Raw genomic sequence first — 27,466 nt, 5'->3', positions numbered from 1 at the left:
CTCACTATGTAGCCCTGAGTGGCCTGGAACTCACTATGTAGACCAGGCTCAAACCCATGATCCTCCCCAGCCTCCTGAGGATATGTGCCACCATGCTTTGCTGAATAGCTTTAACTTTTTTGTAGTAATTTCATTAGGTGTGCATCTGTGGATATGAGTGCTAGTTTCTGAGGAGGCCGGAAGCTTTGGATCCTCCCAGAGCGGGAGCTACAGGCAGCTGCAACTGTCTGAAGTGGGTGCAGGGAGACAAGCTCGGGTTCTTGCAAAAACAGTACACGCTGTTAACCACTGAACCATCTCTTCAGCCCCTCGGAGTGTAACTTCTAAAGGGAAGTACCAGTTCTTATCCATCCCAGCTTTAAACTTGGATCGTAAGCAGAAGCCATGGTCATTCTGCCACCCAACTTTCCAACAGCGAGGCTCCAGAGCATGTCTCTCGAAGGCTGGTATGGATGACAAGAGACTCAGGCTCACTGCAGGAGCTGTTCCAACTACCAGAGAGACTACACAAGTGGTTCAACAGAATTTACTGGTATATTTTCCATTTTCTATACTATTTGAAGGCATAGGATAGCTTTGTAGTAGCTTTCTACAATACTGTGTTTTAAATCTATCCAGTAAACTAAGATGCAGTACAACTGGTATACAACTGAGGAGGTGAGAAGCAACTCGGCAGGCCCTGGTGCTCAACAGTTCCAGAATAAACAGGTAGCGCGCAGCTGCATTAAAAGGTAGTTTGCAAATATTCAAGTCACACCAAGATTCCTTCCAAATATCTGCCTTGCTCAAACCAACGCAACCGGCCTTTGCTAACACTGTGGCACGGTATTTAGTAAATGATGATGGTTTTACTTTCTTCTTAATCAAAAGCCTGTGAAGGTGCTGCCACGCAGCAGAGTAAATCAGCTCTGCTCGTGGTCGAGGTGCCAATTGTGAAGTCACAATAGGTACAGTTTAACATGAGAAACGCACGTTAACAAGTGGCCCAAATACAGAGCTGGACAGAATCAGACCAGTAAGTGTATAATTACTCAACTGAACTAACATAAGTACATTCAAAATAAAGCCGGAGATCAGAATTGGTTTAGATTCAAATTTGCAGACTTTCTTGATAAACTAGAAGTATGCTCTTCTGCAGTTGGAAATGAAGCTCTCACCTGGCGGAGAGCTAGAGACTTCTCAGTCCCTCCTGCACAGATAAGGAAATAAGTGACAAAGTCTCTTGCACTGAAGTTATGTATTTTAACAGCTTTACATGTAATATTCATATATAAAAAACTTTAAGTGCTTTTCTCCAATTTAAAAATCTAAAGAATTCAAAAATAAGGCATTCAATATTTGAAAAAAGTACAGATTTACAAAATGTGTATATTCTGTCATGAAAACTCCACACCAACATTATACACTTGGAAAAAAATACAAACAGGATATATTACAAATTTATGCAGCAATAACTTAGTTCACACCATGCAATAAAAAGTACATTAATCAAGATACACAAGCTTTTGTAGGTTCTAAACTGAAGGACTTTTTCTTTTTTCTCTGCAGAATCCTTAAAACCCGTGGCACTTAAAACTTGCTAGCCTTTCTACTGGGAGGTAAATTATACACAACAACGATGAAAAGATGAACAGACCAGGTGTCTATTAGGAATCATTCCAGCTTTGCTCAACAATGGCCGAAACTCTCTTCTCATATTCCCGTTTGTTTTCCTGATAAAGCTGTGCTGCTTGGCTATTCGCTGGACTGTTTGGATTCGGTTCATCCAACAGAGACTAGAACAGAGAAGAAAATGCTTTTCAGTTATATGTTATACTATTAGGGTTCAGATGAGGACAAAAAAATTTCTCAAAACAACAGAATTATCTCGAAGTTCCTATGTCATCTTTTAGGTCTCAAAACCTTCAGAAATGGCATGAACAGGTTTCTGCTGCTAAAGAACTCCAGCTTCCAAAACAATTCCAAGCTGCCTTGAGACCTCCCATTTCAAGGAAATCAGCCAAGAACAATGTTCATTAGCAAATAAGAACTTCCTTACCAGGAAATAAACAGCTTCATTTGGTTAAACTATAATGCCTGTAAATACCTTAGTAATTGTTATTTTCATATATTTTTTTTACTGCTCCTAACATTTTTTTGGTGGTGCTCAGGTCTCCAGCATGCTAGGTGAGTAATTTACTCCTAACCACACCCCAGACCTAAACATTACGGGTTAGGTTACTCAGCCAATCTGTAGGCAGGCTTGCTCCTTTGATAAATAAAACACGTGGGCTGGAGAGATGGCTCAGAGGTTAAGAGCACCGATAGCTCTTCCAGAGGTCCTGAGTTCAATTCCCAGCAACCACATGGTGGCTCACAACCATCTGTAATGAGATCTGGCACCCTCTTCTGTATACATAACAAATAAATAAATCTTTAAAAAATAAAAAAATAAATAAATAAAACACGTATGTTCAGCAGGGAGGGAATGAAATAGTAAAGGTGATCGGAGTGGGAAGGGAAGAGCAGAGAGTAACGAGTAACTAAGGGACCAGCTGCTCTTCTGTGGGGACTAGACCTTTAAATACATGGAACATGGGAACAGGAAGTGGATTACGGCAGAGGGCTATGGGGGGGAGGAGGACACAACATACAGGGATGGGTGGGACAGATGGACACAGTGAGCAGGACAGACAGGTAGTGGGGAAGCAGGTATGAGTAAGGGTCAATAACACAGTATGAAACATCATAATGACGTTCTCTAGAGATGAGCAGAACTAACAGTAGAGTAAAAGACTCACAAAGATGGACATAAATTGAAACATTTTGTGCTATTCTCAAATCAGCACAGCTACTACAACAGTCTCCCTGGCAGACTCACTGGCAAACAGTTCCTGCCCCTCTTTTATACACACACTTTCCTGGATGGGACAAAAGAGGCCATGGTTCTTTGACTCGGCAGTTCCTAAAGGTGCCTATGGTTTTCTAAGCAATCACCTTTACTTCTCCACAGATACCATGTGAACATGAGTAAGTCTGACCTGTGAGAATGTGTAGCACATGATTAGGGAACAGTTGTGACTGACTAGGCGTGGGAGCACACAGGCCTGTACCTGCAGCACTCGGGAAAGAGGCCTGAGGACCAGAGGTTATAAGTCATCCATGGGTCAGCCTAGGCAACAAGAGATACCACCCTGACCTCCAGAGGAAACAGGTTGTGGATTAGACCTCAGATGTCAACTAACAAAGTGCAGACGAGTCCAGGGTTCTTGTCTGAGTGCTGCACTAGCTCCTGGATGCTGGCTGGTGGTTTGTTTCCTTGGTCACCAGATGGCTCTAAGTAACTGGTTATGTCCCACAGAATACAGAGAAGTTGTGAATCTTCTGAAGACACTCGTACCTGAATTGAAGTTAAGATGGAAGAGACATCGTATGTGGGACTCCATCGATTCTGCAGGATATCTAAACATATGCTACCATCAGCATACACTGCAAAGACAACGCTGAATTAGTTATACCACCAACTCACATTCACTACCTGACCAAGTCACACATTCTAATCTCTTTCCTTCCGTCTGTCTTATGGGGAGACTTGTTCTTAAAAGTCATGTCTGTCTCACTTCAGAAGGCCGAGGGAGAGACTTTTTCAAAGCACAACATATATTAATCACTCCACTTCAAGTCCAAGGTTGTAGCTCAGTGGGAGAATGACTCCCCAGCACCCACACAAAACTACGCCACGCTTAAGTCTCCAACAGAACTCTTCAAAACCCTACTCTTAGAGATTATTCTCAGGAGATTATTAAGAATACATAATAGATTTATTTGTAGGAACAGTAAACTCCCTTATGGTCCAAAAAAAAGTGTCTGGCTAAAACACCAGCACAATCCTGCCTGGAGGTGGAGCATTTACACTCATGGACAAAGTCCTGGGTTAGGTTCCCAGCATCCTAAGAATAGTAGATGATGACACATTCAAGGAACACTACTAGTGTAAACATCATAAATGGCATCTATCTGCTGTGTTTGTCATGAAAACAAGAGGTTTTGTTTGTAGACAGGATCTCACTAAGTAGCCCTGGCTGGCCTGGAACTCATAGAGACTGGCCTGCCTCTGCCTGAAAAAGTCTAAAAATTATACCTAGTAATTCTGTATTTTGTTTTTTAAAAAAGTATATAAATACCCTTACTTTGAGTAAATGAAGTAACAAATATTTGTAAAATTATGTCAAAATATTAGCAGTTAAGACTGTCAGCTGACTTTTACCTCATCCCCCAACCTCTGGCCACACACAAGTGGAAGAAAAAGATAGAAATTAACCACCTAGGACACACCTTCTACCTCTGAGGTCAAGGTTACAGGTACTGCCAATGTACGGGACTTCATTCTTTTAGAAGAAAGTCTCACGTAGCCCAGGCCTGCTATGGAGCCTAGGACAGCACTGAGCTTCTGAGCCTCCTGCCTCTCTCTACCACCCAAGTGCTGGAATTATAAGCATGCTCCATTACTCCTGGCAATATTGTCAAACCGAAAAACCCCAGAACCATGATATTCTCCATAGCAACAGGGTTAAGGAGTGTGTGCCTTTCCTCAGGGCTTCATCCTAGGGTTTCTCTTCTTTCCATCCCCATTGTTCATCTCCTGGCAATTGTATCTACCCTTTTGGCCTCACCTTGTTCTCGATGTGCTCAGTATTACTAACGGTTAACCTCAGTCCAGATCTTTTGGCCTGAAAGTATAAGTCAGCCACTTCTCATCTGTCCTGCATAATCAAATGTCACACACCCCCAAGCCTCCCCCTCCCAAAGAAGCATTTGATAATTTTAAAGTTTTAAACTAGTTTTGATTTTTTGAGATGCCAAAAGGAAACTTGAATCCAAATGTCCATCCTTTGGTCAACAAGTAAACAGAATATATCTACATAGTAAATCATTATTCAAGCAACGGAGACAAAGTACAGTTATAAGGCTGGGTATGTAGTTCAACCACAACAGACAAACAAAAAGGTTTATATAGGCAGAAAAGTCAGTAAAGAACCCATTAACACAAAATATCCAGACTGTTGTTATCTCACAAGAGAAAGGGAAATTGGCCATTCTGATGGTTTTACTGTGTCTGTGACTATATCAAAACTGACTTTGAAGCTGCTAAGTAGCCGAGGATGACCCTGAACTCCTTATTGCCCATCCTCTGGCTTGCATGTGTGGTTTTTAAAAGTCAAATTTCAGGTGAAATTTTTGTTCTTTAAGCAAATAGATGTCTATTACTTTTAATTCAGATGTTATTAAAATTACTTTACCTCACACATGGAACCTTGTTGGGACTCTAACAACAAAACTGTGGCTAACACGGGTACGGAAGTGGTATCTGAAGACAGGCCCTAACTGTAAGAATAAGCTCTACCCAAGGGGAGGGACAAACCCTCCCACACCCTCATCCCATCACTGACAAAAATCTAAGAAGCTGCTACTTACCATTTGGATGAAACATTTTGGATAAAAACCTAACGGTTGGTGGTTTATTTGGATATTCTTCAGAAAATTCTATGACTAGTTTAAAAGTACCTAGGTAGAAAACAAACCAAATTACAGTAAGGACAAACATTACTTTTAAACATCTTCATCAAATAATTCTTAATTCCATATCGGATTTTGCACGTTAGGCAGAAAAGTCAGTAAAGAACCCATTAACACAAAATATCCAGACTGTTGTTATCTCACAAGAGAAAGGGAAATTGGCCATTTTGATGGTTTTACTGTGTCTGTGACTATATCAAAACTGACTCTGAAGCTGCTAAGTAGCCGAGAGAACTCCGGTGTAGCGTGTAAAACATCTAACACACTCTGTGTAGACTGTGGACAAGCGATGGTGGCAAGCACTTGGAGGACAAGCACTTTCATGGGCTACTACACAAGTGTGGAAGTGCTAACGGTCCCATCTAGCTAGCTGACTGACTGGGGGTGTGTAGATTTGTATCGCACCAGGGTGTGTGTGTGGAGGTCAGAGGTCAACTTCGTTCTGTAGTTCCTTCCTCCCATCTTTACCAAAGTCTGGGAGTCACTCAGGCTGTCAGAGTTTGTGGGGCAAGCTCCTTTACCCTCTGAGCCATCTCACCAGTCCCAACTGTCATTATTTTTGAAAGGTAACTGGACCCTAACTACTAAAATTTTAAAAATTCACACTTAAGGAACTAGAAAGTTTTTTACGGCTTAAATGGAGGATGCCAAAGGATTCTTAAAGAGCTGACTACCACCTGACAAAGGGCAGCTTAGGCCTGGGTGCTGATGGGAAAGTAGTTCTGTCTCCTTCATTTGAACATGCTAAAAACAAATTGCATAGTTTATATCTTTACTCATCATAGATTTGGAACACAATCTCCATTTCTTTACTTTTTGTTGTTGCTGTTGGTTGGAAATTTGAGTGGGAAATTTGGCTAAAGATATAAGCCAAACAAACCTAAGTTCTATTTCCTATGTGCACATATAATAGAGGTAACTCAGACAGTTGATGAAATTAGCCTTAACTACTATCCTGAGGATTAAACCAAGGGGCCTCACATGTATCTCAAGCATACACTCTTTGCTGATGTACACCTCAAACCCTTACATATTTCAAGTTTACATTTTCACTTTTGCAATTATAAAAATAGCTGGACCAAATACAATTTCAAGCGAAAGTATGGGATGGTTAATCTTAAACTTTTTGGTCTCAGGACCACTTAGCAGTATTAATCCCACTATGGGCAAGAAGTGGATTCATGAAACTGAGGTGTAGAGAACACCATACACTATGATAACTCACCATGGCAACAAACACAAGAACTCCAAGAGCCAGATAGTATCGAGTGGCAGAACAATTAGAAAATAACTTTGTGGTTCAATTATTACCACTTTCTGATTTCTACAATGTTGGTTTTTCGAGACAGGGCTTCTCTGTGTAATAGCCCTGTCTGTCCTGGAACTCACTCTGTAATGCAGACCATGTCGGCCTTGAACTCACAGAGATCCACCTGCCTCTGCCTCCTGAGTGCTGGGATTGAAGGCATATGCCACCACCGTCCAGCTAAAATGTTGTTTTTAAATGAAGCATTTAATTAAAATAGTGGCTGCAAAACTCTCTGAGATTTCAACTGGCCCTTGTGTTTCTGTATATACTGCCTCCAATAAGACACTGGTGCTATCTACTTGTACTAGAAATTGTCAGGTGACAGCTGGGGACATAGTCAGTGGTAGAACACTTGCCTAGTGAGTGGGTACAAGGCCTGGGGTGGGGTGCATGGGAATTTTAACCCCAGCTATTCAGGCAGCTGAGACAAGAGGATCTCAAGTTCTAGGCCAGTGTGAGCAACTCTGCAGCACCTTGTCTCAGAGTAGAAAGGGGTTGGAGCAATGTCAGCTCGGTGAAGAGCTAGCCTGACACACTTGGGGTCATACTCCAGCTATCGAAACAGAGTAACTGAGAAAACCCTAGAATTCATAAAAAAGTGACTGAGCCTTACTATATATTAACCTAAATTATAATATACTTAAGAGATGTGCTAAATAACCTACTTAAAGACATGCTAGTGATAGGTACCTCATTATTCTTCATTTTACAATTCTCTTTAAGGCTTAGTTTAAAGAAGACAGCTGGGTTCTCTTATCTACACACAATCTGTTGCAATCTGTTGTTTGACTGAAGTATAGTACATGAAGAAAATCTGGCCTCACACAATATGTAACTGAAAATTTTCATAGCCCTTTTGGATAACTGGACTGGTTTGCTATTGCACAAGATCTGTTTAATTAAAGGTTTGTTGCAATGGAGCATCTACAATCTTATCAATAAACGTTCTGTGCTCAGTTATATCCAACCCCGCTGTACTCTGGATACAGTTGTTTTGCTTTTGTCCTTCTCTGACAATGCTAGACTAGACCCAGGGCCATGCCAGGCGCACACTCCACCACCCAGCTCTTTCCCGGGCCTGTCAGTCATTCTTCCAAGTAAAGATCTCCATGACAAACAGCAGCCCACGCTGTAACCGACTCCCAAGTGCACAAGTGCGTTTGTCATGTCCCTTCGTCACACACAACACCAAGGAGCAGACTGAGAGTCCAAATTGAAGGACACTAGCAATTCCAACTGTCGTCAAGACATTTTAACACGCAGAGAACACAGCGACTGTTAGTATAGTATAGTGTGGGTCAAAGTCTCAACTTGTTCTTAGATGCTCGATTACTTAGGTAGAGACCTAGCTTAGATTACTTCTATACCTGCGAAGGTCAACAAGCACTGTTATCAAGACAGTCACATGGTCTCCTGAAAGGGGACTCAGACAGCCTGAAGGATTTGTGGATCGAACACAACTGAGAAGTCCTGAGATAGCTAAAAAAAAGTCTGCTATCGTCATTCAGTACCTCCCTTGGACTCCTTATACCTATCTAGAAATGAGTGTGACGACAGTGTGGCATGTGTCTCTAACACATGCATACCTGTTTAGTAAAAAAGAGGATAATCCCAGCATTTAGAAGGCAGAAGCAGGATTTTCTGTGATCCAGGCCAACAGAAGGAGATCCACCTCAAACACAGATCTGGATTATTCTACAGGATTTCTGTCTAAGACTTATGCCCAGATCGGCCTCATTACTCCACAGGTAATATTTCCAAGTACAGTGCCTCTTGATCATTAGGCTCTCAGGTTCTCCCTTGACACAGTCCACAGTGGTTATTCTTGTCAAATATGTTAATAGATAAATAGAAGTCACGTGATAATTACAGCAAAGCTGTTTACTTTTTTAAAATCCACTGTAATTAGGAAAAATCTTGCAGCACCTGCTTAAAACCAATTTAATAAACTTAATTGTGATTACAGATTAGAACTATTCTCCCATTTCCCTGGCTCCTGTTAGACAGACCCAATCTGAGATACAAACAACTGTGCAGAATGCTTTGGGTGTTACATGCTAAGTAGGGAAGCTACTGGAGCTATGGACTCAGGACTCAGGGAGAGCTTCTTTAGAACACACAAAGCTCTGGGTCTGATTCCTAGCACTGGGGAAAAAAGACAAAAAGAAAAACTTTAATCCAAGACCATTATCATGTAGATAATAAGTAGAAAACTACAATTATCCTCTTGGTATTACCTCAAGAACACCTTCTGCTAGGCTGCCCAAACATAAACTACTCCTAACACAGACCCACTCACTCCTACGGGCAAATCATGCTAGACAGGAAACTGGTGACAGAGGTGTTCAAGCTGATCTGCAAAAACGGATCCTTGTCAACTACAAATTTTCATTCACTTGCTTAGTGTCCATGGAGTTTATTAAGAGTAAAACCTGACTTCAAATAGGTGTGCTGGTGTTTGAATCTGACTTAAAAGCACCTTTTAATATCATATAGAAAATAATTAAGAATTACTCACCATCTTCAAAGGGTGTCCCTTCTGGTCTGAAAACAAGAAGATTTCCGATTAAAACAATTTTTTTTACTCTGCCTTTTCTGTCTTCAAGGAGGGAAGGATAAACTGGGAAACTAGAAAAGGCTGCAGTCATCCGGTTACCTGGAAAGCTGTACAAACTGTCACTTAGGCCAAAGTACAGTCTTAGCTTTTCAGTAATAGAGCAGAAATGACTTCCAATGTTCAAGTCCGTCCATCCACCCCCACCCCGCCAAGGATAATATTACTCAACAAAACTGTCTATGATTTTGCTCCGAAAAGAATAATACAGTGCAGTTAGGTCTCTGAGTTCAAGGTCAGCCTGGTCTACAGAATGAATTCCAGGACAATACAAAGAAACCGTTTCAAAAAACCAGAACCAAAAACTAAAAACAACAACAACACCCAAAACAACAGTATACAAGTGGACATTGTGCCACACACTTGTAATCCCAGATACCAGGAGACTGAAGGAGGAGGATGTCAAGTTTGAGGCCTGCCTGGCATACATGAATAGTGAGTATGAGCCCAGCCTGAGCAACTTGGCAAGACCCTGTCTCAAACTAGAATTTAAAAAAGGGATGGTATAACATACACAGAAAAAAAAAAAACAAAACAAAACTGGGTGTCACAGCCCAGGCTGGCTTGACCCTGCAGCAACCCCCCTGCCTCAGACTCCTGAGTGCTAGGATTAATAAGTATGAACTAGTACACCTAACTATTTTTGATTTTCTTGAGAGAAGGTCGTGCTAAATAGCCTAGGTTGGCTTTTGTGATCCTTCTGCCTCATCCTTCCAAGGTGTATGATTACAGATGACCGAACCAAGGCCTCAAGAATGCTAGGCAAACACTCCACCAACTGAGCTAAGTTCCCAGTCTGCCAGGAGGCTTTAAATGTAGACTCTTCTGCCAGGTGGCGGCGGCGCACACCTTTAATCCCAGCACTCGGGAGGCAGAGCCAGGCGGATATCTGTGAGTTCGAGGTCAGCCTGGTCTACAGAGCGAGATCCAGGACAGGCACCAAAACTACATGGAGAAACCCTGTCTTGAAAAAGCAAAAAGTAGACTCTTCTAAGCTGGCTCAGTGATTGAAACTCTTACAGGCATTCCCAGCACCCTCATCAGGCAGCGCACAACTTTAACTACGGCTTCAGAGCTAACTCCTCCATCTGCCTGTATTCAACAGCACCCCCTTCTAACCCGAAGGTTTTGGTTTTGGTTTTTTTGAGACAGGGTTTCTCTGTGTAGCCCTGGCTGGCCTTGAACTCACAGAAATCTGCCTGACTCTACCTCCTGAGTGCAGGGTTTAAAGACATGAGCCACCACCGCCGCGCCCAAACCCTAGTTATTAATCAATTCCCTAGACTGACTGTAAATACCACAGCCAGCTGTAGTGGCAAATTCCCACAATCTCATATATCAACAGACACACATAATCAAAAACAAATTTTTAAGTTTTAAATAAAAAAGGATATGCAGGTCTAGCAAGATGGTCCAGCAAGCATAAGTGCTTGCCACACTCTCCCTGGCACCCATGATGGACGGGAGAAGCGACTTACGGTTGCCATCTTCCCTTTACACTGAGTACTGGAGGTTACAGGCACCTACACTCACTCACAGTCACACGCACAGTCACATACACCCTCACACAAAGAAACAATAATAAACAAGAATTTAAGAAAGTATTAAGTATGGTGATCCTTGCCTGTGATTCCAGCACTGGGGAGCTTGAAGCAAGAGGATCCGAAGTTTGAGGACAATTTGGGAAATTCACGGAGATCTTTTTGCATTTTTGTTTTGTTTTTGTGAGACAGGGCCCCATTAGGCAGCCTGGACCTTATTCTCCAAGTGCTTAATCAAAGGGTTGCACCCCAACCCTTGTCAACAGTCCACCTCAAAATAAAATTTTAAAGGGGCTGAGTGTGGCTTGGCGATGGAACACCTGCCTGCAATGTGGAACAAGCTCCGGCTCCATCCCACCATCACCCCAAATAAACTACTTCCGTTCAGTACACAGACGATTTTTAGCTGAAATTCTTGTCACAGCAAAGTTCTCATTATTCTGGTCCCAAGCCTTTTTACAGCTCTGACAGCATGTACACAAGAACTTACTTGCATGGCACATTTTACATGAGATAATTTATTTCATCTTCTTTATTTAACTTAAAATATTTACTTATTTTTTAGTGCTGGGGATCAAACCCAGGGTCATATGCATGGTAGGCAAGCATTCTACCAATCAGCTTCAGTCAAAGCCTCTGAGCTCGAGTTTTTATCAATTACCTGGAGTGGCTGGAAAACCATAGTCCTACTCCCACAATCCCAAGTACTGGAGAGCCTAAAACAGGAGGATCCCTGCAGCCCAGTTCAAAATCACCCTGGGCAACATTTCAACATCCTGGCTCAAGTGAAAGAAAACCAAATAAAACTATATGTAACAGCAAGGAGCAAATCAATTTTATATAACTGTCCTAGACTCAATAAAATGTGTCAGGGGTTGGGTGTGCAGCTTAGTGGTGGAGCACCAGTGAGCAAGCACACATAGGGCCCTGGGTTCAATCCTCAGCTTCTCAAAAGCTTCACCGCCCCATCCAGGGAGCTTCAGATTCTACCTCCACCTCTTTCCTCAGTGCTTATATACTTACTTTTCTGGAGTCCCCACACACCTATCACCCGGTAACTATTTCAACTCACCCAAATATAACTGCGTTCCACTGCATGATGTTGTTTTCAGACGGTGCACCACTGACCCCCACAGGTGGGTCCTCCTGCAATCTAGAAATGCAGAGTGGTCATCTTCAGAGTTGAACATAAAGGTTAGTGAGGTCAAATTCTACTATTCTGAGAGAATGACTAGATGGACTGTCTTGTTATTGTTGGAGCTGGAATGAACCACATTAAATCAATCAACCAGGTTAACACAGTAATACTACAAGTGATCTCTAAGTCCAAAGGGCTGAGAGATCATCTCTCTTCAAACAGCAAAATTGAAGATACCGTCTCTTGAAGAACTCATGTTTTCAGACTGCACCCTTAACCCATTAAAGGTTTACAATCTCATCAGTAAAAACAACTGCTAGAGAACCAGCAACTTCTCTTGGGCAGTGGTAGCACAGGCCTTTAAACCCAGTGCTTGGGAGGCAGAGGCAGGTGGACATCTTGTGAGTTGGAGGCCAGCCTGGTCTACAGAGTGAATTCCAGGACAGGCAAGGCTACACAGAGAAACCATCTTGAAAAACAAAAACATAACGAAAGAGAGAACCTCCAACCTTTCTACCTTAATCATGCAAGGCTCACCAGTCCTAACCACAGACAATGCACAATACAAAAACGTAGTAAATCTCTGTATACTGTAAACGACTAAAACTCACATTCAATTTAATCAGAAAGCAAGTTTTACTTTATGCTCTGTGCTTCAGACAGTGGCTTTCCAAAGTGGCCAGAAGCTCCAGCTAGCTTTTCGGGCAGCCTCTATTTTAAAAGCCATTCGAAGGCTAGATCTACCTCTCAGACCAGGAGACTTTAGACAAAGCTTTGTAACCTGAAGACCCTTGGAAACCCACTAAAGGCATTGTGTCTTCAACTCAGAAGCAAGTACAGGAATTGCCAAACCGAACAAGCGGTAACAATGGATGTAACTGGGAAGATTTATGTGCATTTCAGTCTCAGAGCTAATCAAATATAGTGACTTCAGGCCTTGGGTGACTTTTGCACCAAAAAAGGGCATCCTTGCCTGTCAGATTAAAACAACAACAAAAAACCTCTCCATTTAACAGACAGAAATATGTTATTTCCAGGTGGTAGGGCATTTGGCAATCAGTCCACATAAGAAGTGTACTGTTTGGTCAACATCAAGCAGATTAGGCCACTGACAGGGCTGACAGGAACTACTTACTGCTTGTCCCCCCACTTTTTAGTGGCTAAAAGCCGCAACGAATGAATTAAACGATGAAGTTGTCCAGGGCGCAAGACAATGGCTTCCAAAGGCCTCACACAGGGCTCTATCATGGCCAAGTTAAGAGGTTACTTCCTGAGCGGCAAGTCTAAGTTTTTCTAATACAGATTTGTCTCAATCACGGTAGGTCTGCCCCAGAAAAGAAAACTTAAGAATATCTCAACGCTGGACTTCAGGTACTGTGCCTGCACTTGTACGTTTCCAAGGAAATGAAGAACTGGAAGAGGAGGGGAGAGGTCATTTTCTTCCTCCAAGCCCCGTACTTCCTAACAAACCCGTATTTTCCAAAAGGAGGCCCAGGTGGAGTATCAGATTAGCTCCCGGCTGAGGGAAGGCATTTTTCCAGGCTGGGGAGGCTATAGATAGGCCTTTATTCCGCGGCCAGATCACAGTTCCAGAAGGCACTGGCAGCACGGTGGCCATCTCCCGGTCCAGGTTTCCCGAGCCAGTTCTCAAGGTCCTTCCAGGTGGGCGGGGGCAGAGTCGGGTTTCGGGGGGATGGGCTAACTACCTCCGGACCTCGCGCAGCAGACCCCACCCTCATCGCTGCAGAAAGGCAAGGGACGTGGGACAGTGTTCACCCTCACCCGGCTCCAAAGCGGAGGCGGCGGGGCGCTGTAACAAAGCTGGACGGCTCGGCCCAGCGAGGCCCGAGCCTCAGGCGGAGCTCCCCTCGCACCGGCTGGGGAGGGGACGCCGCAGGGTGCAGAGGCGGGAGAGGCGGCGTCGGCAGCTGGCCTAGGGACACCTAGGCCCAGCGATGGCCACCTTCCTACTTTTGGTGTGGGGGGAGGGCAGGAGGCAGTACGACCGACCATCTTTACTCAATGGGAGGTACCAGGCAAGGGAGTGGGCGCCGCCGGTGAGCCGGGGCTGCCGCGGATGCCGCAGGCCCACAGTCCGCCTCCTCAGGGTCACCAGGGGGAAGATGTCCCGGATGCCCCTCCCTCCCTGCAGTCCCGCGGATTCGGGAAGGGGCCGTCATATTGGACCAAGGCGAGGGCCCTTACCGCTTGAAATCCCGCATGAGCCTCCTACGGGCCGGGGTCGACATGCTCCGCAGCTGCCCCGCGGTCAGTCTGAAAGAAAAGAGTCCCGTTCGGCCCCCCCACCCCCCGGCACAGCGGCCGAATCACTGTGGGTCGCCGCCGCCGCCGCCGCCGCCGCCGCCGCCGCCGAGACTGCACAAACAACCCTGCAATGACGTCTCCCTCCGCCGCCTCCGGATCCCTCCGCCCTCCGCCAGTACCACCGCGGGAGGAGGGGGGAAGGGGCGGGGCGAGCGGGCGCGCGCGCGCGGCCCCGGCCCGCGCAAGGGGGCCGGCTTCCGGGCCGGTTTCCTGCGGGGCGTCGCGGACGGGCCGCTGCCCGCTCACGCCCGACGCGGCAGGCCCCAGGCCGCCGCAGGCCCCGCTCTACCTTGCCTCTCCCCCCCCCCTCCCCGCCCCCCACGCCCGTCGCTAGTTTCAGATTCGGCCGGACGGGGAGAGACGGGCGCATCCGAAGCCTGAGATTTCAGGGAAAGGAGGTGTGTGTGGGGGGGGAAAGATGACGTCAGGTCACGTGACCGCCAGCGGCGGTGTCAACAATCCACCCCCTGACGGGGGAGGGAGCGAAGCCTCTAGAACCACGTGTCCCTGTGACGCCAGTAGAGCAGGTCACGTGACACGGCGCCGCCTGGCTCTCGGTTTTGGGTCTCACGAGGCAGGTCGTTGAGTTTAAGGGCTTGACACCTCGAGTCATACCTTGTCCTTTTGGTCCCAAGTACAGGGATTTAGCCTAAGGAGACGTTGTGGAAGGAGCCGCTTGCGTTCTAAGTCTTTAAAACGGAACAGAAAAAGAAATCTGGATTTAATTCCCTGTTTCAAGGGACTTAGCAACTCTGGGACGTGGGGCAGGTACTGAAAAGGTCGCGTAGACTTATAACGATAATAAACAGCGTTGAATGCTAAGGCCGGCGCCAATGAGGTGGGCTCGCGGGCATTGGGACCAGCAGCCTGTTCCTGCTGGTGGGATTTCTATACTTAGAGTCCATACGGAAATGAGAGTGGAATAAATTGTCCAAGCCTTAAAGACTGCACAGAACTAAGGAAATTGAAACCTGAATTTGCCTGCATTTGAGGCATAATTGCATTTCTAAAGAAATGTGGGGGTGTGATTTTAGAGCATATCAATGGGCTGCTGGTTGTCAAAGAAACCTACAAAATGATTCAGATGGGGGAGAGACCGTGCAGACATGAGTGGGAGGTATTTCTTGAGTCTGAGATAACTCTCGATAGGTTTTGGATAGTGGCAAGGATGGTGCAAAAGGACCGGAAGTGCCTGGTCGTTGGGTGGTGATGTGCAGCAGGTCCAGAAGCCTAGACCCTGCAGGCTCCTCCTTTTCCGAGGCACAGAATACTCGCCCTCAGCTTCTATCTTCAGTTGTGAGGATTTGTTAGTCTGGGGTACCGAACATTTTAGTAGACGCGGAATTCTTAGCTCTAGAAGGAGGAAGGGAATAGGAATCCACCTCTCCACTCCTGCCCATACATATTTCCTTGAAACCAGGAAGGGTTTACGTTTCCCACTGTCCTTATCCATCCTTCTTCAAACTCTGAATTCTCTTGATTTAAAAAGTAACCTCGAGGCCGGGCGGTGGTGGCGCACGCCTTTAATCCCAGCACTTGGGAGGCAGAGCCAGGCGGATCTCTGTGAGTTTGAGGCCAGCCTGGTCTCCAAAGCGAGTTCCAGGAAAGGCGCAAAGCTACACAGAGAAACCCTGTCTCGAAAAACCAAAAAAAAAAAAAAAAAAAAAGTAACCTCGAGGGGCTGGAGAGATGGCTCAGAGGTTAAGAGCACCGGCTGCTCTTCTAGAGGTTCTGAGTTAAATTCCCAGCAACCACATGGTGGCTCACAACCATCTGTAATGAGATCCGATGCCCTCTTCAGGCGGGCAGGCAGACATGCAAGCAGAACACTGTATACATAGTAAATAAATAAATCTTAAAAAAAAAAAAAAAAGTAACCTCGAGAACCCGACGTCTTGGTGCATTCTGCTAATCCCGCCATTCAGGTAGTGGAAAGGATCAGGAGTTCAAGAGAAGCCTTGATGACGGTGAAATGGTGGCCATCCTGGGCAGCCTGAGGCAGTCTCATCCTTCCACCCCCCCACCCCCACCCCCTTAACCCTCCTACCCCCCTGGAAAAAAAGTAACCTTGAGGATTGTTAGGTAAGTCTAACTCCCTAGCTGTTGCTGTGCACTCACAATGCGACTAAGTTAAAAGTTAAATAGTGGCTGGAGAGATGGCTCAGTGGTTAGAGCACAGGCTGTTCTTCCAGAGGGCCCAGGTTCAAATCCCAGCACCCGCATGGCAGCTCACAGCTGTCTGTAAACTCTAGTTCTAGGGGATCTGACAACCTCATACATACATGCAGGCAATACACCAATGTACATAAAATAAAAATAAAGAAAAAACTAAATAAATATTGAAGAAAAGTTAAATATTCTCACCTTTGAGTTTTTTCCCTCCTTGTTGAGGTATGCCATAGAACCCCAGGGCCTTTAAATTTGTATTGAGCGGGATGGATAGTACACAAGCAACCTCAGCACCAAACAGGCGGTGACAGCAGGATCGCAGATTCCACGCCACCTTGAGCTACACGGAGAGATACTGTCTCGGGAAAAACAGTGAGACAGACAGACTCCTTAAGTTCCCCAGGCTGGCCTTAACTCCCTCTGAGTAGCTGGCATAGGTAACAAGTGTCTTGCCTTTTTAAAAATTTGCCATCCAGCCATACCAGTCCTAATCTTCCACATGGTTAAGAAGGAAGGCAAACGTGGGGTTATATGCAGTGAAATGCTAAAGAGACTGTGTGTGTGTGTGTGTGTGTGTGTGTGTGTGTGTGTGTGTGTGTTTAAATCTCACTCTGTTGCTTATCTAGTAATTTATAACTTAGAACTGGATGGGATAGTTTGATTTTTCCAAAATGAAATGTTTTGACATACTCCATGTACTTCTTAAAGCATTAGAGGGCAGAATGTTAACAAAGTCTACATCATTTCTTGATTAGGAGGCTCGCTGGAAACCTACAACCATAGTCTTAGAACTTAATTTTTTTTTTTTTTTAAACAGGGTATGTGTAGCTCAGGCTGCCCTGGAACTTGCAATGTAGACCAGGCTGGCCTCAATCTCAAAGAGCTCTGTCTGCCTCTTTCCAAAGTACTGGGATTAAAATGGGCATCAGTGACTTTGTAGCTTTGTGAGTTAAGAGATGCCAGGAACTCAGTCTGGTTCATGCTTTGCTCCTTGCAAATATTTAGTTCATAACAAATAGTAAATAAACAGAGCATAGTATTGTAAGACTTGATTATGGCATTTCGTTTTTCAAGACAGTGTTTCTCTATGTAACTGCCCTGGCTGTCCTTGAACTTACTCTGCAAACCAGGCTGGCATTGATCTCAGAGATCCTCTTGCCTGCCTCCTGAGTGCTGGTACTAAAGGTATGCACTGCCACCACCTGGCTGACTTTTTTTTTGGGGGGGGGGAGACCAGGAAGGGACGGACCTGAGGACAATGACAGGGACACAAAACAAACCCAAACCAGGTACCCACTCCTCCTTACTCTCATGCTCCAAAATCCAAGCTCTAACAGGATAGACAGGATAGTAGTAAAATGAGATGCATCTAAACTGTTTTTTAAAAAAGCAAACTAGTTTCTCGTTTTTACATACACTACTCAGCACACTTCTTTGTGCACATTCATTTATTTTTGTGTGTGGGTCAGAGGACAAGTTGGAGGAGTTGGTTCTCTTTCCACCAAGCAGACCCAAGGGATTGGTCTCAAGTCGTCAGGCTTTATAGCCTTTTCCTACTGAGCTATCTTGTTGACCTAGTTACTACTATCACGGTTAAATCGGATCTCTAGAAGTGGAGCCATTTAAAAATCTCTTCGGGTTATTTAAATGTACATTCCGAAGTGCCCTTGTATATCACTCAATCCAGTGAATTATTTGCTTTCCTAAAAAGTGTTGCGTTTCACATGTATTGAGAAAAAAAAATTTTAAGGACTGCTAGGGCTGGGGGCACGGTGGCACATGCCTCAAAGCAGGCAGATGAACTCTTGGCCAGTCAGGGGACTATGCTGAGTTTGTGGCTTACCACTGAGCTATGCCCTCTGCCTAAGAACCATCTTGTCCCTGTTTACGGATCAATGTCGACTTTGAGGTCGAAATCAGGTGTATGGAATATTAATGTAGCGTTGGCAAACTGTAGTCACACGGGGCTTCTTTGGATCAGTTGTCTCTACTGACAACCTCTTTAGGACCGGGCACAAGCAGGTGACTAGCAGTCACCCTGGCGACTAAACGCTCTTCTTTCCCACTGCGCAGAAGGAGCCCTCGAGGGCGTTCAATCTGCGACAGAAAGCGCCCCCGCCCCACACTCTGCAAGCACGGGGGACTCCGGCACGTCCCCCCTCCCTCGCCCCGCCCCACTTACATCTAGCTTCCGCTTCGTGTCACTTTCCCTTCCGGGTCGGGACCCCAGCGATTTCCAGTCTTGCGTACCGCGGTTCGAACGGCCCCGGCCCCGCCCCTGCCCCGTTGCCAGGGCATCGGGCGGCCCAGAGCCGGCAAGGTCGGCCAGGAGAGGAGGCGTGGTGTCCCGTGGCCGGCTGGGACTTCGTGGAGCCGAGCCGCCGGGACTACAGGATGGGCTGAGGCGGCAGCGGCTCTCAGGACGAGGTTGACAGCGAGAGGCGCGACTCGGGTCGGGGTTGCTGAGACTGGGGGTTTGAGGAGAGGGAGGGATGCGTGGGCGACAGCAGTACCCAGATGGGGGTTCCCACGCTTGGTGGACCGGAGCCTGTAACAAGGGACCCGTAGTGTTTGTTAGTTTTTTGGTTTTTCAAGACAGGGTTTCTCTGTGTAACAGTCCTGGCTGTCCTAGAACTCACAGAGATCCACCTGATTCTGCCTCCCAAGTGCTGGGATTGAAGGCGTGTGTCACCACCGCCTGGCGTTGGTGGGACTTTTTAAACCTGGCTTTCGTTGTAGTTGCTGTTCTCTGAAAGGGGACCTCGTATTCTAAATCCCGTATTCTAAAAGGATTCCTGAATTAGGCGCGAATCAAATCTCCCTTTAATTCCTCAGTCTCCAAATGCCTGATTAATGCGGGACACTGTCCCCCTGTGAAAGCTTCTCCGACAACCCAAGAGTTCCCGCAAACAGGCTGTGCTATAGCCAGCTCTCCTAGTTTCTGTTCTTATATCTGAAAGTAGGGGTTATAGACTCTATACATTATCTAGCTTGAAAAATTTAAAGTATGAACTTTTAACATTTTCTTTCTTTCTGTGAAGCAGAAGCCAGGCTTGAAAATGGAGATGTATGAAACTCTTGGAAAAGTGGGAGAGGGAAGTTACGGAACGGTCATGAAATGCAAACACAAGGATACTGGGCGGATAGTGGCCATTAAGATATTCTATGAGAAACCAGAAAAATCTGTCAACAAAATTGCAACGAGAGAAATAAAGTTTCTAAAGGTTTGTTTCTTTTGCCTTTTATTATATATATTTATATTTTTAATTTTTAATTTTTTTTTTCCACTGGTACTCCACTATGAAGCCCAGGCTGGCCTGGAACACTTATTTTTTTCCAGTGCTGAGATTACAGGCTACATTACAACCCTGGGCTTCTTTTGCCCTGATTGTGTAAGTCAAGAGAGAAATTGTTATAGAAGAATAGAAACAAAATGTATGAAAGGACATTTCCATTAACAGATATACTAAGACCTGCGTAGAGAAATCCTCATTGTCAACAGTTCCTAATTTTTTTAGTGATAAAAGATCTGTGTGCTTGTGTATAACAGAATTATGATAATATTGTGAAGTCACTCAAAACTACTCAAGTTATAATAACTAAAGAGGTCCACTTTGTACAGGGGATTGTGGAAGAAGGTAAGAGTAGAAAGAAGTAAAAATTTGTTCCTTAATGACTAGGCAGGAGGGCATATAAAAATAATCCTGAATAAGAGTGACTCACGCTGGGCCAGAGAGATGGCTCTGTGGTTAAGAGCGCTTACTGCTCTTGTAGAGGGCTGGAGTCCGTTCCCAGGACACGCAGTGGGAGGTTCACAACTGCCTGTAATTCCAGCTCTCAGGGGTCCTACACCCACTTCTGGCCTCCAGGGACACCTGCAAGTTTGTGTGCATAACCACATACCCACACAGTTGTTTTTTTAAATGATTAATATTAAATTCCACAAATTTCTGTTTGGCAGGGTAGGTTTTTTGCAGAAAGTATGGTACGTTCTTGTCCTTGAAGGATGTGTAGAATTTGGGTAAAGTGGAACTCCTGCTGAGTTCCAGGTTAGTGGAACAGCATTAGCTCACAAAGACTAAAACAGAGCAAGAGTGGAAAGGAAAAGAACAGATATTGCCTATGAATTTCTTGTATAGAATTAGAAAGAGGTGTGATTAATGCAGTAAATTTGAAGTAGATTTTTAAAGCGTTTTAGGTTAAGAAGTCAAAACTTGGTTTGGGGGCTTGATTTGTTGTGGTTCAGTTGGTAAAGTGCTGGTTAAGCATGCATGAAGCCCTGGGTTTGATCCCCAGAACCACATAAAACTGAGTGTATGCAATCCTGTCGCCATCCTCTGCCCTGTATTGAGTTCCAAGCCAGCTTGGGATACATGACAGCTTGTCTCAAAAGCACAAACCTGATTGTAGAGAGAGGTTTTTCCGGTCCTGCCTGGCCCTTCGATCGGACGAATCTCTCCCACTTGCATCCCTCAGCTACTTGGTCCCAAGTAAACACACAGAGGCTTATATTACTTACAAACTGTATGGTCTATGGGTCAGGCTCCTTGCTAGCTAGCTCCTATAACTTAACTCAACCCATTTCTTTTAGTCTATATGTTGCCACGTGGCCATGGCATTACCAGTCTGTGGGCATCTTGTTGCTCCTTGGGCAGCGAGCTGGCGTCTCCTCTGACTCCGCCCTTCTTCATCTTGTCTTCAGTTTGAGTGTACCGCCTAACCTTGTCCTGCCCTGCCATAGGCCAATAGAGCTTTATTTATCAACCATCAGAGCAACACATATTCACAGCATACAAAAAGACATCCTGTAGCATCTGATTTTTTAAGAGCTGGAAAGTGAAGGTCGAGTTCATTGTAAAGAATCCCTGTTAAGTATTAATCTCCAGTGCTCTGTAGAATGTATCAGAAGACTGAAATCTAAAAGGGTCTGATGAGAATTTAATTCAGGAGTCCTGCTATGATATCACGAGTCCTCTTTTAGAATTCAGCAGTATAAATGGTATATAGAAAGGAGTCAGACGCCTTTGAAGTTCCGAGAAAGTTGGTGTAAGTTGGAAGAGCAATTGAGAACTAGTTCAGTTTTGGGATGTTGTCTTGGAGATGATGGGAATATTTAACTAGAGACTGTTAGGCTTCTGAAAACAGCGACAGTATCAGGAGAGACCAGGGCACTGCAGGTGTGGTAGACAAAGAACTGAGGAGGTGAAAGGGAGGTGAACATTCCTTGGGTCCAAAACTGGAGCCTGCAAACATTGCCTCCTAATACAGATGTTCTATTTTACTGGAATCTAGGTGCTGTAAGGGTTCTCTCCTTGACAGTGGAGTTCAGATGTTTTATATGTGATGAAGAATACTTGAACTATTCTTGCCCATCTTTATCTGGTATAGAAGAAGCATTTTCTTTCTTTTTGGTGTTTGAAACAGGGTTTCTCTGTGTAGCCTTGGCTGTCCTGAATCTCACTCTGTAGAACAGGCCAGCCTCAAACTCACAGAGATCCACCTACCTCTGCCTCCCTGGTGCTGGGATTACAGGCATGCACCACCACTGCCCAGCTGTTGTTTGTCTTTTAAGACAGGGTCTCACTGTATAGTCCTAGCTGCCCTGAAACTTCCTATGTAGAACAGACTAACCTCTAACTTACGGAGAGAGATCTGCCTACTTCTGCCTCATGAGTGTTGGAATTAAAGACCTGTGACACCATTACTAAGACACTTTACTCTCACCGACTTAGTTGGGATGTCCCAGCTGCTTTCCCTCTCTCCCTGCCTTTCTTCCTTTAAAACATTTTTGTTGGGGGCAGGGAGCGGGCTTTCATGACAGGGTTTCACTGTATAACATCCCTTACTGTCCTGGATCTCGCTCTGTAGACCAGGCTGACTTAGAACTCACAGAGATCCCCCTGCCTCTGCCTTCCCAGTGCTGGAATTAAAGGCATGCCCACCACTGCACACCATCACTGTGCCCAGCTACAATGGTTTTTAGACTTAAAGATTTTCATTTCATGTCTATGGGTGTTTTGTCTGTGTGTTTGTGCTGTGTTGGTGCAGTGCCCACAGGGGACAGAAGAGGGTGTCATACTACCTGGAACTGGAGTTACAGAGCTGTGAGCCTGAGGGTTCAGGACCAGAGCCCTAGGGGCTGGAGAGTTGACTTAGCAGTTAAGGGTACTTGTTGCTCTTCCAGAGGACCTGGGTTCAATTCCTAGAGCCCACATGGTGGGATTTGATTTTCTCTTCTGACCTCCCTGGGCACCTGCATGCATCTGTGTATAGACATTACATGCAGGTACACTCATACATAAAATAGTAAAATAAATCTAAAAGAACTAGAGTCCTCTGGAAGATCAGCCAGTTCTATTAATTGCTATTTCATCTCATTGTATACCTCAGGCTGGCCTCAAACTCCTCCTCATTCTGCTTCAGCCTCTGGAGTCCTGGGGTTACAGGCACATGCCACCACATACCACTTTTCAACTTAACATAATCTAATAGGAGATTTCTTGCATTTGTTAATATTCTTAACCTAAAATGATAATTCATTTTTAACTAAATTTTCATGGTAGACTCTGATTACCAACAGAGCAGTTAGATTATCTGTGGAAAGATTGTCTAGTAATGGAGAAAAATATAATTAAATACATTAAAAAAGAAGTTCCTGCTGTTTTTGTTGGCTCCTTACTGCCTCCTAAAGACTAAGGTCTGGAGAGATGGCTCAGCTGTTAAGAGCACTTCTTTCACAGATGGCTCTGTGACTCCAGTTCCAGGGATGAGCACCAGGCACACACATGTGTACAGACAGGCATGCAGATCAGACACCTGTACACATAAACAAACCTATCAAAACTATAAAATGAAGACCAGACAAAGCCAGTCATGTTCCCTAGCTGGGACGATCTTTTGGTGTCCGAAAGCACTCACCCTTCACTGTCCCTTTGCGGCTGCCAGTGTTCTGTTGCTGCAGCACTGCACCAGGGCAACTGCGGATCAGGGAAGTTGAGAGCAAACAGAGGAAAGGAACCTGGCATTGCCTTTTGGCAAAAATTTCTACCAGTCATGTTTCAAGGATTTTAGTTTCTGTTAGTCACAGGAAAGTGGAAAACCTGACATTATACCACTAGAATAAAAGCATTTAAAAAAAAGTTACAGTTTGCTAGTGAATCTAATAATGAAAATGCACTCATTTTTATCCAAATTTAGAAATATTTTTGTTAATTTAAAAAAGCAGTTCAATATTTCAGAGTTGATTGTAGTAAGGACAATAGTAGCTTATTGTGCATAAAATGTTAAGCTTCATTTGTGTCCTACACTGATACATGGTAATTATTTAAAAGCATTTGTTTTGTGTATGTGTTTGTGTGAAGTGCACGTGTACCTGGATGTCAGAGGTCCATGTTGGGTGTCCGCCTCTTACCACTCTCTACCTCATTTTCTGAAACAGAATCTGTCATTGAATGTGAAGCCAACAATTGAGCTAGGAATGGCCAAGCAGTGAGCTGCCCCTCCATCCAGCCATCTTCACCTCATTCAGTGCTAGTTACAGGCACTCACTGCTGTGTCTGGCTTATCTGTGGTTCTGGGGATTGAACTCGGCCATCTTCCCAGCTCCTTAGAACTGTTTTTGACCATGGTTGTTGATAGGAGTACAAAAAGGATTTTCGTTTTCTTTCTTAAATGACTTACCTAATTTTTGTTTGGATGAAATAAAGAGCTCACTGTGTTGCCCAGGCTGGCCTCAGATTTATCTTCCTGTCTCAGCCTCCCAAGTAGCTGAGACAAAGGATGTTTTGTGGTTTAGTAGAATTGTAGAATAGACAATGAATAAAAATACCATAAATATTTGCATATTTATGTCATTTCCGTGGTTATAAATTATTTCACATATTTGAAGTTTTTAAAAACATTTTGATTCTTTTGAATTAATAAATGACCCCTAGAACTTATGGTTTATTCGCTAGAGTTTAAGACCAAAATTAGAGAGTACGTTGTGTAAATGTATAGCACATGCTTAAAATGATGTTTGACAGCACTCGGGAGGCAGAGCCAGGCGGATCTCTGTGAGTTCGAGGCCAGCCTGGGCTACCAAGTGAGTTCCAGGAAAGGCGCAAAGCTACACAGAGAAACCCTGTCTCGAAAAACCAAAAAAAAAATGATGTTTGAAATATATGCTTGGGCTGGAGAGATGGCTCAATGGTTAAGAGCAATTGTTCTTACAGAAAACCCAGGTTTGCTTCCTAGCACTCACATGGTGGTTCACAGCCATCCTTAACTCCAGTTCCAGGGGATCTGACATCATCCTCTTCTGACCTCTGGGTGCAAGGCATGCACATGGTGCACATATATACATGTAGACCAACACTCATACATACATTTTTAAAAAATGTGAAAATTCATGCTCATTTGAAAACATGAGGACCTTAGGGGCTAGATATCTTCAGCTCAGCCTGTAAGAAGATCTCAAGTTCAGTTTCCAGAAAACAAAACAAAGTGCAAATTGAATATGGTGGCTTATATCTTTAATCTCAGCACCCAGTACTCCAGAAACTGAGACAGAAAGGTTGTGAGTTCTGGTCTAGCCTGGGATACTATAGCAAGCCTTTGTCTCTGAAAATCGAAGTAAGAACAACAGCTACAAAAATAACAAGCATGAATTAAGGTTCATTTTATTTTATTGATTGATTTTTCTTTGTTTTGTTTTGAGACTCTGCCTAGCCTGGAACTCCCTATGTAGACATTGAACTCAGGGATTGGCCTGCCTCTGCCTTCCAGGTACTGGGATTAAAGGCTCATACCACCATGCCTGGCCCATGAAGTCCTCTTAAATTGTTAAGTACAAACCAAATTAAAAGATAGCAAAAATATTTCTTATTGCATTGTGGTATATTAGTTCTAAATTATTTTAATAAACAATCATATCAACATGTCTCATCTTTACAGAGAGCAGGAAATCACTTACAGTAATTAGTACACATTAAGAATGTGACAGACCACTTGAGACATTTCTGTTGAAAGAAAAGAAGTTGAAACTTCCTTCAAATTATATAGGTGTTTGAATGAATTACTGTTTGAAACAGTTTTATTTAAAACTCTGTTTCTTTTGTTAATAGCAATTTCGGCATGAAAACCTGGTCAATCTGATTGAAGTTTTTAGACAAAAAAAGAAAATTCATTTGGTATTTGAATTTATTGACCACACAGTCTTAGATGAGTTACAGCATTACTGTCACGGACTAGAGAGTAAGCGACTGAGAAAGTACTTGTTCCAGATTCTTCGAGCAATTGAGTATCTTCACAATAATAATGTAAGTGCTTCAGAGACAGAGCCCAGCTGGGACGGGTGTGACTCACAAGTGCCATTTGAATAGTTCTATTTTTATGAAGCTTGTTAAGATTTTTCTCTATAATACTAGTAGACTTTCTGAAAATGTGAAGGGGGAGATTGCCTTTCAGTTTATTTGCAGAACCCCAAAGCTTTTATTTAGTACTTAGTGATTGTAATGACAAGGTAGACTGAGTCTGAGGTACTGTCAGTTTTCCATAAGCTGTGACCAAAACTACTGCGAGGCCAACTTAAAGGGAGGACTTACTGTTTGGCCTCATGATTTCAGAGGTTTCAGCTCATAATTCTCTTTGAGTATCATGGCTGCAGGGGCATGAGACTGTGCTTGTCTCGTGGTAGACAAGGAACAGAAAGAGAAAGGGTCCCAGACAAGGTATATTCCCTCAAGGTCATGCCCTGGTGACCCACTTCTAGCTAGACACCCTCCTGAAGTTTCCCGAGCCACCACCAACAGCAGCAGCAGCGGGGATATACCCTCCCATGAGCCTTTTCGAAGGGGACACTTCACATCCAGTCAGTGGCAGATGCTAAAAGCAGCGTCAATGAAGAACTTGAGAAATGCCTCAGAATGTTGAAAGTCAGAGCTGTGCTTTCATGGAAGAGTCCTTTCAATGAAGGGAGGTTTGGGGTCTGGGTGGATACTAGGAAAGAGAATGGCAAGTCAGTGGGTGGATGCCTTTAGGAGAAGAAGGCAGAGCAAAGTGTCCATCACTCAGTCTGTAAATATAGATAGATAGATAGATAGATAGATAGATAGATAGATAGATAGATAGATAGATAGATATAGATATAGACATAGAAAAAAACCCCAACTCTTCTGATTACTATTTTAGTACTGACTTCAGTAGTATTTAAGTAGTAATGTAGCACATCAGTTTTTTTGAGACACAACTTCTATGTAGTCCTGCCTGTCCTGAAACCTGCTGTGTAGACCAGGCTGGCCTTGAACTCAGAGAGATCCTCCTGCCTCCGCCTCCTGAATGCTGGGATCAAAGACATATGCCACCAAAGCTCAGCCTAGCTCAGCAGTATTTTGTGGCACTTTTTTTTTTTTTTTTCAGATGGCTGTACTTTCTGGAAAGTACATATAGTCAGGAAATAGCAATAAATTAAATGTCCAGGAAAAAATCATAAAATCCTCAAAAAATAGTTTTTTTTTGTTTTTTGAAACAAGGTTCTCAGTGGGTAGTCCAAGCTAATGCCAAACTCACTATGTATTCCAGCCTAGCCCTAAGTTCTAGGTCTTTCTGCCTTAGACTTTAGCATACAGGGATCATAGTGCAAGCTGCTGGTTTGCATTTCAGAGATCATTTTGTTACGTAGTTGATACTGGTATAGCTGATTTCTCGGATGGTTTCTACTGCTTCAATTTGCTAATAATGCTGCATATTTCATGGCTTTAAAAAAATTGTGATAGCAATTGGAGTTCACATGGTGATGTCCTTGCTAGCTAGATCTGAGAGGAGGCAGTTATGAG

At 44.2% G+C, this 27,466-nt stretch overlaps 3 protein-coding genes across 17 annotated transcripts in view; 1 reads left to right on the top strand and 2 right to left on the bottom strand.

Annotated features, from left to right (window-relative positions):
• Window positions 1-512: 512 nt before the first annotated feature.
• On the bottom strand, window positions 513-14,519 carry Ube2b (ubiquitin conjugating enzyme E2 B). Its single transcript, XM_052757916.1, has 6 exons — window positions 14,364-14,519; window positions 12,093-12,173; window positions 9,384-9,409; window positions 5,455-5,544; window positions 3,380-3,468; window positions 513-1,775 (listed from the first exon to the last, which is right to left on the bottom strand). The coding sequence occupies exons 1-6, from the start codon at window positions 14,405-14,407 to the stop codon at window positions 1,647-1,649; spliced, it is 459 nt and encodes a 152-aa protein (XP_052613876.1). The 5' UTR covers window positions 14,408-14,519; the 3' UTR covers window positions 513-1,646.
• A 580-nt stretch (window positions 14,520-15,099) lies between these two features.
• On the bottom strand, window positions 15,100-19,635 carry LOC128122603 (uncharacterized). The gene is made up of 4 exons (XM_052758240.1): window positions 19,627-19,635; window positions 18,835-19,200; window positions 16,848-16,992; window positions 15,100-15,836 (listed from the first exon to the last, which is right to left on the bottom strand). Exons 1-4 carry the CDS (start codon window positions 19,633-19,635, stop codon window positions 15,514-15,516), a joined length of 843 nt encoding a protein of 280 aa, XP_052614200.1. The 3' UTR covers window positions 15,100-15,513.
• The window catches only part of Cdkl3 (cyclin dependent kinase like 3), an 86,265-nt gene continuing 77,687 nt past the window's right edge, over window positions 18,889-27,466 (top strand). For 9 of the 15 annotated variants that reach the window (XM_052757907.1, XM_052757906.1, XM_052757905.1 and 6 more), the window contains exons 1-3: window positions 18,966-19,079; window positions 19,697-19,876; window positions 25,757-25,951. In XM_052757907.1, the coding sequence (XP_052613867.1) occupies window positions 19,712-19,876; window positions 25,757-25,951 (360 nt within the window). In that variant the 5' untranslated portion in view covers window positions 18,966-19,079; window positions 19,697-19,711. Of the gene's footprint in view, window positions 19,105-19,693; window positions 19,877-25,756; window positions 25,952-27,466 lie in introns of those variants that run through there. The other 6 variants (XM_052757904.1, XM_052757902.1, XM_052757903.1 and 3 more) reach the window with 6 other exon arrangements.

This window comes from Peromyscus californicus, unplaced genomic scaffold (assembly GCF_007827085.1).
Source record: "Peromyscus californicus insignis strain IS unplaced genomic scaffold, ASM782708v3 Scaffold_3__1_contigs__length_106647218, whole genome shotgun sequence".
NCBI lineage: Eukaryota > Metazoa > Chordata > Mammalia > Rodentia > Cricetidae > Peromyscus > Peromyscus californicus.
The sequence above is the reverse complement of the archived record's forward strand: the minus strand, read 5'-3'. Positions and strand labels throughout refer to the sequence as shown.